General features: G+C 35.6%; 2 protein-coding genes across 2 annotated transcripts; one reads left to right on the forward strand and one right to left on the reverse strand.

The window, feature by feature from the left end:
• The first annotated feature begins 292 nt into the window (after nucleotides 1-292).
• On the forward strand, nucleotides 293-5,174 carry LOC106301891. The gene is made up of 16 exons (XM_013738376.1): nucleotides 293-532; nucleotides 657-988; nucleotides 1,081-1,306; nucleotides 1,393-1,611; nucleotides 1,684-1,799; nucleotides 1,864-1,962; nucleotides 2,052-2,139; nucleotides 2,246-2,475; nucleotides 2,554-2,738; nucleotides 2,823-3,022; nucleotides 3,118-3,456; nucleotides 3,555-3,656; nucleotides 3,938-4,235; nucleotides 4,315-4,463; nucleotides 4,527-4,811; nucleotides 4,933-5,174. The coding sequence occupies exons 2-16, from the start codon at nucleotides 690-692 to the stop codon at nucleotides 5,119-5,121; spliced, it is 3,024 nt and encodes a 1,007-aa protein (XP_013593830.1). The 5' UTR covers nucleotides 293-532; nucleotides 657-689; the 3' UTR covers nucleotides 5,122-5,174.
• Nucleotides 5,175-5,311: 137 nt separating this feature from the next.
• On the reverse strand, nucleotides 5,312-7,897 carry LOC106302103 (UDP-galactose/UDP-glucose transporter 2). Its single transcript, XM_013738621.1, has 7 exons — nucleotides 7,488-7,897; nucleotides 7,039-7,067; nucleotides 6,747-6,948; nucleotides 6,432-6,674; nucleotides 6,250-6,351; nucleotides 5,696-5,803; nucleotides 5,312-5,618 (listed from the first exon to the last, which is right to left on the reverse strand). Exons 1-7 carry the CDS (start codon nucleotides 7,611-7,613, stop codon nucleotides 5,388-5,390), a joined length of 1,041 nt encoding a protein of 346 aa, XP_013594075.1. The 5' UTR covers nucleotides 7,614-7,897; the 3' UTR covers nucleotides 5,312-5,387.
• Between the last annotated feature and the right edge of the window lie 4,368 nt (nucleotides 7,898-12,265).

Below are 12,265 nucleotides of genomic sequence, written 5' to 3' on the forward strand. Positions count from 1 at the left end.
ACTGATCTATAAAAGGGATGGGAGATGCTCTCTCTCTCACTCTCTCTGGGTATCGAACCTGGGTTTCTTGTGGAAATTGTTCTTTTGTTTTGGGCCTTTATGTGATATTAAAAGCCCATCATATCAGCTGATATTTGATAATAGCCCAATTCTAATCAAGCAGGTTTGCGTCGCGACGGTCTAGACTGTAAAGAACTCGGAATAAAAGGTTCGGGAATCTATTATTTCCTTTCTTCTATTTATTTATTTATTTTAAAAAATTATATTTAAAATTCAGAAAAAATGGCGACTGAGAGAATCAGTCGAGATACCTCATCTCTCTCCGGGAAATTTGGGACCTTTTCAGGCAACCACAAATTATTTTGAACTTTTTTTAAATGAAATAATTTTTTTCTTTTTGAAACACAAATGAAAGCTTGATTCACCACAACAATATCAACGATGCTCTTTCTCTAAATCCAATCCTAAGAGAATGTATGTCGAGGGTTACAGTTTGATTGATGAGCCAGCGTTCGCGTGATTCCTATTGAAGGTATATATAGTTTATTGCTGTAACGTTAATATTGTTTTTGATCCCATTCATTACCAATGCCTTCTTAGTCACAAGATTCTCTCTTCTGAATTTATTATCCTAACCATTCTTTACTTCTATCAAGATTTGGAGCCTTTGTCAAGAGTTCTAAGGAGTTATGGGCTCTGATAAGCACTCTGCTCGTTTCCTCGATAAATTAAAAATGGAGAGGGTCAGGACGATGCTAACGCACACTTACCCTTATCCACACGAACATTCACGCCATGCTATGATTGCTGTCATCATGGGTTGCCTATTCTTTATTTCTTCGGATAACATGCACACCCTCGTGGAAAAGCTTGACAATAATTTCAAATGGTGGTCAATGTATGCTTGCTTGCTTGGTTTTTTCTATTTCTTCTCATCTCCATTCTTAGGAAAGACTATTCAACCAAGCTACTCAACCTTTAGTCGTTGGTGAGGATTATCACTTCTTCCATAAATTGTATATTTGAATCAAATGTGTGTGTCGTTTTTTTAAAAATTATTTAATTTGTAATATTGTGTAGGCACGTTGCTTGGATTTTAGTAGCAGCGTTGTACCATCTCCCAAGTTTTCAATCAATGGGTTTGGATTTGAGGATGAACTTGTCCTTGTTTCTAACTATTTACACATCATCCGTAGTCTTCCTTTTTGTCTTCCACGTCGTTTTTATTGGGTTTTGGCATCTCGGTCTTGTTTCTCGTGTCGCTAGAAGACGCCCAGCGATCTTAACCATTCTTCAAAACTGTGCTGTAAACTACACAATCTCCAAACCTTGTACAATAAAAAATCACTTGCTTGAAAACATTATTTTGAAGGAAAATTCAAAAATGTGCAGGTTCTAAGCATAGCGTGCTGTATATTCTACAGCCATTGTGGTAATCGTGCTATCCTGAGGCAAACACCACTTGAAAGAAGGCGTTCTAGCAACAGTACCTGGCTCACTAAACTCGTTCAGATTGATGAGCTTAAAGACCAAGTCTGCTCGTCATGGTTTGCTCCTGTTGGATCTGCTAGTGATTATCCGCTTTTGTCCAAATGGGTCATTTATGGGGAGGTCTGTCTAACTTTTTATAATTATTTCTAAACTTGTTGTGTATGTTCTAATCATATCTTTTTTTAGTTGCAGTTAGCATGCAATGGGTCTTGTCCTGTAACATCTGATGAAATTTCTCCTATATACTCGCTGTGGGCAACGTTTATTGGTCTTTACATTGCTAATTATGTAGTGGAGAGATCAACAGGGTAAGTGTCAGCAACACATACAGAATAATTATTTCTTTTGTTTTAATTTTTGTTGTACGGTTAGGTGGGCACTGGCACACCCTGTGTCTGTCAACAATTATGAGAAGCTGAAGAAGCAGCAAATGAAACCTAATTTCTTAGATATGGTTCCTTGGTACTCAGGGTACGTCCATGTTTTTTTTAAGGCATTGTAAATTAGTTGAAGTGGAATATTTTAACACTGTCTGATCTGTCTAATTATATTTATTTCAGAACTTCAGCTGATTTGTTTAAAACTGTGTTTGACCTCCTCGTATCCGTGACTGTGTTTCTTGGCCGCTTTGACATGCGGATGATGCAGGTATATACATATGTTTCTAGTGATATGTTATGATAAGATCCTCTATCTTTCTATTGTATTCCATTTTTTTTGGTGACCTTCCTTCATTTATAAATAAACCTTATAGGCTGCAATGACCAAAACTTGTGATGGAGACGAGAGAAAGGAACTATTATATGATCATTTCACTGATATGGATGATTTTTGGTTTGACTTCATGGCGGATACTGGTGATGGTGGGAACTCATCATATTCCGTCGCAAAACTTCTAGCTCAGCCTTTCATCAGTGTCCCGCTTGATGATGATACTATATCTCTACAAAGGGGTAACGTGCTGCTTATTGGGGGAGATCTTGCGTAAGTTCCCATATTCTCTGCTTTTTTTGTTATGTTTAGATGTAACCAAATGGATGTCTTTCTTTGATATATTGTCAGATACCCAAATCCATCAGCGTTTACATATGAAAAACGCCTGTTTTGTCCTTTTGAGTATGCGCTGCAACCTCCCCACTGGTATAAAAACGACTCTATTTCTGTTGAGAAGCCTGAGTTACCTGAAGGTGTTTCTGATCTGAAGCATTATGATGGTCCTCAATGCTTTCTTATCCCTGGAAACCATGGTGGGTCCTCACATACTTGCATGCATACTTGGTTTTTGTTGGTATTGCTTTTATATGTAATAATGTTTTTGTTTTAATTTTTAGACTGGTTCGATGGACTCAATACTTTCATGAGGTATATATGCCATAAAAGTTGGCTTGGTGGCTGGTTAATGCCCCAAAGGAAAAGCTATTTTGCTCTGCAGCTACCTAAAGGATGGTGGGTGTTCGGTTTGGATCTCGCGCTTCATGGTGATATTGATGTCTACCAGTTCAATTTCTTTTCTGAATTAGTGAAAGAGAAGGTAGTTATTATTGTTGTTGTCTCCTGCTTGATACTATTTAATATCCAGTTTTTTTTTCCTTTAATGAGAGTTTGTTTTGTATCTTTTCATTTTAGGTTGGGAAGGATGATGGAGTGATCATTATCACACATGAGCCGAACTGGCTTCTTGATTGGTATTGGAAAGACGATACTGGAAAGAACATGAGACACCTGATATGCGACTTTTTGAAAGGCAGGTGTAAACTTAGAATGGCAGGAGATTTGCATCATTACATGCGTCACTCTTGTACTCATCAATCAGATGGACCTGCTGCTCATGTCGAACATCTCCTTGTTAATGGTTGTGGTGGGGCTTTCTTGCATCCCACCCATGTGTTTAGCGACTTTTCAAAGTTTTATGATGCTTCCTATGACAGTAAATCTGCTTACCCTTCTTTTAAAGATTCAAGCAGGGTAATTCTTTTTTTTTTCTTGTTTCTTGGGTCTCTTATATGATTTGCCTATTTTTCTTTAGCATTCAAAAACTTTATATTGTTTGTTGTTCCTTGCAGATTGCTTTGGGAAATATTTTGAAGTTCAGGAAAAAGAACTGGCAATTTGATTTCATTGGTGGCATCATATACTTTGTCTTGGTCTTTTCCTTGTTCCCTCAGGTGCGGTTTTGACCTTTTTAAAACTCCTTTTTCTCATGAACTGTTTCTTCTGCCACCATGCAGCTTGTATTGGGTTATTAAAATTGTAACATCTTCGGTTTGGTCTTAAGTTACCAGTGATCGGCTATGCATGTTCTTGTTTGATAGTTGCATGGCTGGTCGAGTCAACTTGTACGTAGACCAGATCGGGGGTGTCACAAAGGTCTTGTCTACTAAAACAGTACACATTATCAACATCCACTAACACTCATGAGAATGTATTTATTCCTTGTTGATCTCAGTGTAAGCTAGGCCACATCTTACGAGATGATTCATTTTCTGGCCACTTGGGGAGTTTCTTGGGCACAGTTTGGAGCGCCTTTGTGTACGTAATAGAGCAGTCATACGTGTCATTCACCGGTGTTGTCATGTTGCTAGTAGCTGCAATTATGTTTGTTCCCTCAAAAATATCTCGGAAGAGACGGATGCTAATCGGAGTTCTTCACGTTGCTGCACACCTTACCGCTGCTTTGATTCTTATGTTGCTGTTGGAACTCGGCATAGAAACCTGTATTCAGCATAAGCTCCTTGCAACCTCCGGTCAGTTACGAACGTTGTTTTGTCCTTGACCCTCGTTACAATGTCATTGACACTAATGGTAACCACAACGTTGTTACAGGGTATCATACATTGTATCAATGGTACAAATCAGTAGAAAATGAACACTTTCCGGACCCTACTGGCCTTCGAGTCCGTATCGAACAGTGGACCTTCGGATTCTATCCAGCTTGCATCAAGTATCTTATGTCAGCATTTGATATTCCTGAGGTAAATTTATTTTGTCAACTTAGCCTTTGTGTTAGGACCAAAGTTAAGTGTTTAACGTTTTAGGTGATGGCGGTTACACGGACAAACATTTGCCGGGAAGGAATGGAGTCGCTTTCTAGAAGTGGAGCAGCTATATATTATGCTTCTGTGTTTCTCTACTTTTGGGTCTTCTCAACTCCTGTTGTGTCTTTGGTCTTTGGAAGTTACTTGTACATCTGCATCAACTGGCTTCACATACACTTTGATGAAGCATTCTCTTCCCTCCGCATTGCTAATTACAAATCATTCACCCGTTTCCATATCAAATCTGATGGAGACCTTGAAGTCTTCACTCTCGGAGTAGACAAGGTAAGTCTCTGAATTAAAAATGACAAAAAGTAACAAGTTTTGTGATTATGGGATTATTAGCTTGTTGTTTATTTTGTGATTGGTCTTTAACAAGAGGAGTATATGTGCTTAATGAGTCCAGGTGCCAAAGGAATGGAAGCTAGACAAAGACTGGGATTCAGAGCCAAGATCGACGGTAAAGATGAGTCATCTCAGAAGGTTTCCAAGTAAATGGTGTGCAACAACATTGCAACAAGATCCTATCAACACTGTAAAAATCGTTGATCATTTTGTTATTACTAGATCAGATAAAGAAGTTGGAGGATCTTAGTTAGAACCAGTTTTTCAACGATTCTTTTTCTCTCCTAAAATGTAGTATTAGTGTTTATGCTTATTAATTTATCATATTTATTAATTTATTGAATATTTAATTCATAGAGTTTAATTGTAAAATTATATTTAAATATTTATGTTTGGCAAATGAAAACAATTTTTATTACTCTATTTGCTTTCACCCCATCTTTTGTGTTTTTTTTGTCTATAAATCCTTTAAGCTTCTGAAATAAAGTATATATAGATAGATACATGGCAACATTATTAAACCAATGACTTCCTCTCTTCTTCCTCTTCTCTACCACCCTCACCTCCGGCGTTCCTAGCCGCTGGTCTCGCCGGAATCTTGCTAGGAGGTTTACTATCCATAGGAACCATCTTCAACACTATTCCCATTGCTATCAACAGCAATCCAGACCCGTGCTGCTCAGTCAACGGCTTGGTGAATATCAAATACGACAGCAACAACGTAACGCCTTTCCTAGCCGTTGTTATCTACACACAAAACGTTTTAAATGTGAGCTTAGAATGCATACTATGTGTATGTGTAGTAGACAAGATTGGAGGCTCACCAAGGCGGTTGTAGCGGCTCCAAAGAGGGCAATGAGGGATAGAACCGAGACTTGACCGATGAATGTGGCCATTGCTTCGAATACAAGCACTCCGTACACATACGGATGCTGCCAAAGAAGATATGATTTTAAAAATACATCAATCAACTAATGAATGATTAAAGCGTTTAACTGTTAAAATATTACACGTTGGTACTTTACTTATGGATTCAATCTCAATGTACATGACTTTATTATTATTATTCAAGACAACTTGGCTTTTTTATAAAGGTTGGTAGATTTAGGCACGTCGTCGGTCATTTCGAATCCGACAAACTTTGACTTCTTTTAATTAAGAGTCTAAACCGAAGAAGCTGACTCTGATTTGAACCATTTACCGAGTCAAAACCTAAACCAAGAACTTTTCAAACCCAATAAAAGTCCTTTCTTTGTCACTTTGGATTCAAATGGAATACGACTCATGATGATATCAACCAAAAACTAAAGCGTGTTAATTTGGTTTAATTAAGCTTTACGGTTTACCAAAACCGGACAAAACAGAGGATTGGACTTACTTGCCAGCACGCAGTCCAAGCACGGAATAGCTCTCCGGTTAAGACCATGGGAACAAACAAGAACGGTAATCCAACAACCGTCGAGCAGAAAAGCATCTCCATCTGCAACAAATGCATTACAAGAATCTTAGATGCAAAACAAAACAGGAAGAACCGAGTTTTTTTTTATTGTGTTTTCTTGCCTGAGTTGTCTCGGGATTCATTGTGAAAATGGCTTCTTGGAGATTACCCAAGAAAGCATCCATGATCAATGCACCAGTAATCATCAGAATCCCAATCATACTGAAGTTTGGAGACATTTGTGCGTCTGCTAATGTGAATAGTATCAAACCAAGAACCAGCAAGAAGGCTGAAATGTATTCATGGACCGGGTATTTTCTCCTCAGACCGGGTATGAACGCTCCCATTATCATCACAGGCAACACCTGAAACCCATTTGAACAATTCTCTGAACAACTTGGCCCCTTTAAACTCAATGGGATAAATTATGGATATACCTTGGTGGATTTAAACATGATCTGAGCAGGATAATTGAGATAAGCCAAAGAGCCTTTGGTTAAACCATGTGATCCCATGAGAACAGCAGAGAGTTTGACATAAGTTCTCATAGGATTCACAATATGCTTTGTGGTGAAGCCTTGAAGGTAGATGAGGAACAAGTAGACAAATCCTTGTATAAAGGTGAAGTACCAACCAAAGCTACAAGAAACAGAGAAAGAACATATCCCATTATTATTATTTTTATTTGTTAAAATCTAAATATTAGGAGAAATTAAAAGTTGAGTTTACCTAAATTGCAGGCGATTATAAACATATTCCTGTAAATATAAAAAAAATGGACACAAATATCAGAAAAATCAAGTCAATAATCACAAGTACAGATCCAACAAATTCTCTAAAGTCTGTTTTTTAACAAGATCACAACTGTTTTTGTGTGATCTCACAATATCTGCAATTTAAGAGGATATTTTTATAATTTGAATTATGAAATACAGAAATCAAAAAGCTTTTGCGTGTGTGTTAGGAGAGAGTTTAGTTGGTCATGCAATGAAACATCAAACACTTAGCATGCAAATGATTTTCTTAATGCACCATAATCAGGAGATAATTATGCTGAATTATCTCAGCAAACAAACAAAAATGATCAACGTTATCTATTACTACAATTCGGGATCCTCGAAATGAATAAAAACCAAATAAAATTAAAAAGAGATAATTAAATGAATTATGAAAAGAACCTCGCAAACTCCGTTGACGAGGTAACCAAAGAAGAAACCAGACGTGCAGATGAGAAACTGTTGCCATGTTGGTCGATCAGACAGAGAGATTCCAAACAGAGATCTTGACTGTTCCTCGTTCTTCATCCTTTTCTCCTTCTTTAGAACTGGGAAGAATAAGCAACGCTTCTTTTCTTTGAGAAAATTAAAAACAAAATAGGTCAAAAGAAACCCAGAAAAATAAAGAGTAGAATCACAAGAATTTATGTAAAGTCATTCATAACGGTATAACACTCCTCGAAATAACCAAACCAAACCAAACTCTTTTGTAATTCACTCTTCAAAGTCTCGCTGATCAAACGAGACAGAGAGAGAGAAATAAATAGTGATGTACGTATTGGGAAATGAGAGAGAGATATAGAGAGGGGTTTTAAAACTGAAGGGTAAACACACATGAATAAGAAGAAGAAGAAAGAGGCAAGGGGTCTGAGACTCGTCGCGTGATTCGCCACTCTGTGACACGTTTTTCTTCTCTCTCTAAGAGACGTTCTTCTTTTCTCTTTTTAGTTTTTACGTTTTCATTTGATCTCTTCTTTATTCTTCCGGTTAAACTTTAAAGTTTTTCAAATAAACCACCAAACTTATCTATATTTAATTATTTATCTTTCAATACTTTTCACTTCACACCATATCAGAATATTTATTATTTAATATCATCCGCGTGACACCTCTCTCATGAATGCTAAATTAAGACAGTATCCCATCCCCGGTTCGGTCCGGTTATTCATCTCTTCTTTATTCTTCCGGTTAAACTTTAAAGTTTTCAAATAAACAACCAAACTTGTCTATATTTATCTTTTAATACTTAGCTTTAGAATATTTAATACATTTGTATCATCCGCCTGACACCTCTCTCAGGAATGCTGAATTAAGACAGTATCCCATCACCGGTTCGGTCCGGTTTATTTATTTTTAATCATGAAAAAAGTTGGATGTGTGTCTACTGTCTGATCATTGGATCTTTTCTCTTTTATAGCCGGGTCTGTGAAATGTGAATAGATATACAATCTTATTTGGATTAATTTTTTTTTTTTGTTAAATTGATAATATTAAATGCAATAGGTAAATTATAATAGATTAGCTTTTCTACAAATTGACAAGTAGCATATCAAAAATAATAAGTGCTGAACAAAAATAACATATCAGACATTTGTTAACGTAAATGTAAATGTTTATTTACATTTGTTAAGGATAATTTCGGATCTTGAGAATATTCTTACAACAACCTTAACTAGAATCACGCATATGATTTAGTCGAATCACAAGTAAATAAACAGTCTGGCATTGTTTGTACCTTGGTAAAATAAAAGGCGCTATTCGTAAATTATATAACTTGTGGGCGATTTTCGTATTTGATTAAGGAAGTTTAAAAGAAATAATGATTCTATCAATGCTGGCTTATTAGTCAACTTTTCGATTTAAGATAAGTAAGTTATTGTCTCAACTCTCTATAGAGACGCCATTACAGCCTGTCCATTACAATTGTACGACCATTTTTCGTGGTTTTATTCAACTTTTATCGATCGGAAGAATTTTTTAAATGCGTTAGGCCTCACTATAGTAGCTCATTAATCTCATGACTCATGAGTAACATAAGTCAGTACATGTTTTTACTATTAACCTTCTATATTCATAAGTATTAACTTTTAAGCAACTTAATCTCACGGTGTTTAAAAAAAAAGCAATTAATCTCACACATATTTCGTTGACCAGCGAAAAAATCTTAAGCATAGTTAGGAAATTGTTAGAGAATTTTTATAAAGTAATGAAATCAAATATTGAATAATGAACAAAATGGAGGAACACAAACAAATTGAGTCAACAAAAATATAGTCGCTGTTTTAGAATAATTAGGTGGCGGCCAATATGGTACATATTATATGGAATAATTAGCTTTCGCCTTGGAATCACGATCAGCATAAATGGTATGTGCCAAATAAAATCAATCTTACAGTAACAATTACAAATATATCACATTTATTAGAGATTTGTTCTTATCAAAACTAACATATATATTTGTATTTAAAAGAAAATTGTCCATCTAAACTAAAGCCATGGTAAAAGCAGATGAATATAAACCCATATTATGTGAAATTGCACATATGTTTTTGAATAGTCATCAATTATCATTCGTGTGGTTTGTAATAACCGGAAGACTCCGCGTCGAGACTTTTGGGGGTTTGGACGCAACCGGTCACAATTCACACAAACTATTAACAAACGAATCACAGCGTGGCCCCGGTAGGTCCAGCTTCGGCCATATTGTACCGTGTACCAGAAAGTTACCAACCCCAGGACAGATCCTATTACACCGCTGTTTCCTTCTTGCCAAAAATGAACCAATCTCAGATTGTGGGCACTGTCAACGCCGCAATATAGGGTTGGTAAAGTAGAAATAGTATAGGTGATTATCGCCCAAAACGTTTTTCGGTCCTTAATTTTTTTTTTTGGTTAAAAAAAAAAAAATTAACCAATCGCAGACCGCCACGTGTCGTGGAACCCGCAAAGGACGCAGTGCAAACGTTCTTTATTTTGAGACATTGTAGCACAGTAATTAAGAAAAGGTGCAAGAACCCTCCTCCACCACCGATAATGTTTGTTTTAGGTATAATTGTAGACTTTGGGTTTCATGATTAGACAAGAGAAGTTTAACGTTGCATGTACAATTGTTTTATCAGATCAAAGTCTCATGGATGCAACGACGTATGTGTGCAATAGTTAAATTAGCATGTCTATGTTCAAAAATGTTTAAAATATATGTGTATGCATTAAAAAATACAGTGAAACGTATTATGTCGCGATATTGGGTAAGCGAGACAAAATGCAAATGATTAAAATCTTATTAAAAGATACTAGTGAGGGAGTAGTAAACAAGTGTTCAGATATCGAATTTTCTTCTCATCCGTTTAAGTGTCTTTCTCTAAGACAATGATCTAGTATATGTGATTTATTATATTGTAGCACTTATCATACCTATTGAAATGATTAGTTATACAAACGTTTTTTTTTCCTTGCGAAAATGTGTAAATGGACACGTAAAATACAAAGTTTAAACGTACGACTTTCTTTTACGTTTGCGTTGTTAATTTCGTTTAACGTTCACAAAAACAATATGCTGTAAGTTTGTAGATAGATACTATCATACTACCTATCCTTGTTTATTTTTTTCCGTTGCAAGCAATAATACTACGACATAAACTTATCCGCTAGCAAAAACAATAGATTTACATACACTTAATTTTTTTTGGAGGGGTCAAAATACATAGATTAGAACTATCAACGTACAAGCGTTAACATCTCCACATCGTTGAACCAACAATGACAAAACAAACATTTTTTTTTTTTTGTTGTTGTCGTTGTCGCCAATGCGAACAGTACGTTTGACACAGACTTTTTTATTTGTTTAAAAACGTTTGACGCAGACTTGAACACTAATGTACATACAGAGACCAAATTATTGAGAAATTAGGTGAAACAGCCTTCATAAACAATGCCCAAATTAGCCTAATAAGTAATGACACAATTTACAAAATAAAAGATTTAAGAATTAAATTGATAATGGTTTGAGAGCCAAGGATAAATATATGGATCACTTATCCCGATTTTATCAATGGGCTATTCTCTGGGCTCGGATTGGGTTTCAATGGTTTTAGACTGATTAAGAAAAAATAATTATTAGATTAAACATGTGGAGCATGAACGTTATCTCTACATATTGAGCAAGAATTATGAAACAAGAACTTCCGATCAAATATATAATGTAGCCTGTAAATATATTATCGTTTTGATAAGTATGAGCAACAGAAAACCGATATATTACATTTTTTATAAACAATAATATAAGACATTATGTTTATGAAGGAGATAATAATATAACCGGAGTCTCCAGCTCTTGTGGTAAAGGGTTCATAACAGTGAGTACTACCATTTGGATTCGAGTTCGGCTACCCAGAATGTTTTAAATGGTAAAAAATGTGGATTACGCGGGCTTCGTGATGATTAGTCTTTGGACCTATAAAACTTTTGGGATCACACCACGGTTATAAAAAAAGATAATATATTATCCGCGTATTATATATTGCTTATACAAAATATATTTTTTATAAAAAATAAAGCATAGTCAATCTAATTATGTAAGCTAAGGCATATATATATATATTATCTCAATAGATAAAATATATTGAGATAAAATATTTGGGATACTGTAACTCATAAGAGTCTAAAGGTGGATATCTATATATAATAGCAAACCCAATGTTGATCTAGATGAGCTAATCATTTTTTTATAGGAAAATAAAATTTAAATCTAACGGTTTCGTTTAACAATATTTTGTAATCTAACGGACATGATCATCTCTTATTTATAAGATCCGACGTCATCAATCTCTTTCACCAAAAGGCGTCTCAATCAACTGCTCTCTGAACGAGCACCCCTTATACATCCGCCTCTTTGCAAAGGACACCTCATTTGCCTCCTTTCGGATTCAACCCGTCTCTAAAATCCATCTATATATTGAAGTTTCAGATTTCTTATCCCTTTGCATATTCCATCATCATTCTGTCCATTTACATTGTCCATCATCCTCATCCAGTTTTAGATGTAAGAATTTCTCTCATACAGTTCATCACCATCGTAGTACATGTATCTGTCTTTGGTTTTTTTACTTCGTTTATTATCTGGAAATAAATCAATCCAGTGTTCGTTGTTTTATTTAAAGGGACAGATTTTCAAAAAAAAA

The sequence above is a fragment of the Brassica oleracea genome, chromosome C7, assembly GCF_000695525.1.
Source record: "Brassica oleracea var. oleracea cultivar TO1000 chromosome C7, BOL, whole genome shotgun sequence".
Lineage (NCBI taxonomy): Eukaryota > Viridiplantae > Streptophyta > Magnoliopsida > Brassicales > Brassicaceae > Brassica > Brassica oleracea.

Coding starts and splice junctions, on each gene's coding strand:
- LOC106301891 (XM_013738376.1), top strand. CDS start 690: ATGGGCTCTGATAAGCACTCTGCTCGTTTCCTCGATAAATTAAAAATG. Junction 2,140..2,245: donor TTGACATGCGGATGATGCAG/GTATATACATAT, acceptor TAAACCTTATAG/GCTGCAATGACCAAAACTTG. Junction 4,236..4,314: donor TAAGCTCCTTGCAACCTCCG/GTCAGTTACGAA, acceptor ACGTTGTTACAG/GGTATCATACATTGTATCAA.
- LOC106302103 (XM_013738621.1), bottom strand. CDS start 7,613: ATGAAGAACGAGGAACAGTCAAGATCTCTGTTTGGAATCTCTCTGTCT. Junction 6,352..6,431: donor TGAATCCCGAGACAACTCAG/GCAAGAAAACAC, acceptor CATTTGTTGCAG/ATGGAGATGCTTTTCTGCTC. Junction 5,804..6,249: donor CTTGGACTGCGTGCTGGCAA/GTAAGTCCAATC, acceptor CTTCTTTGGCAG/CATCCGTATGTGTACGGAGT.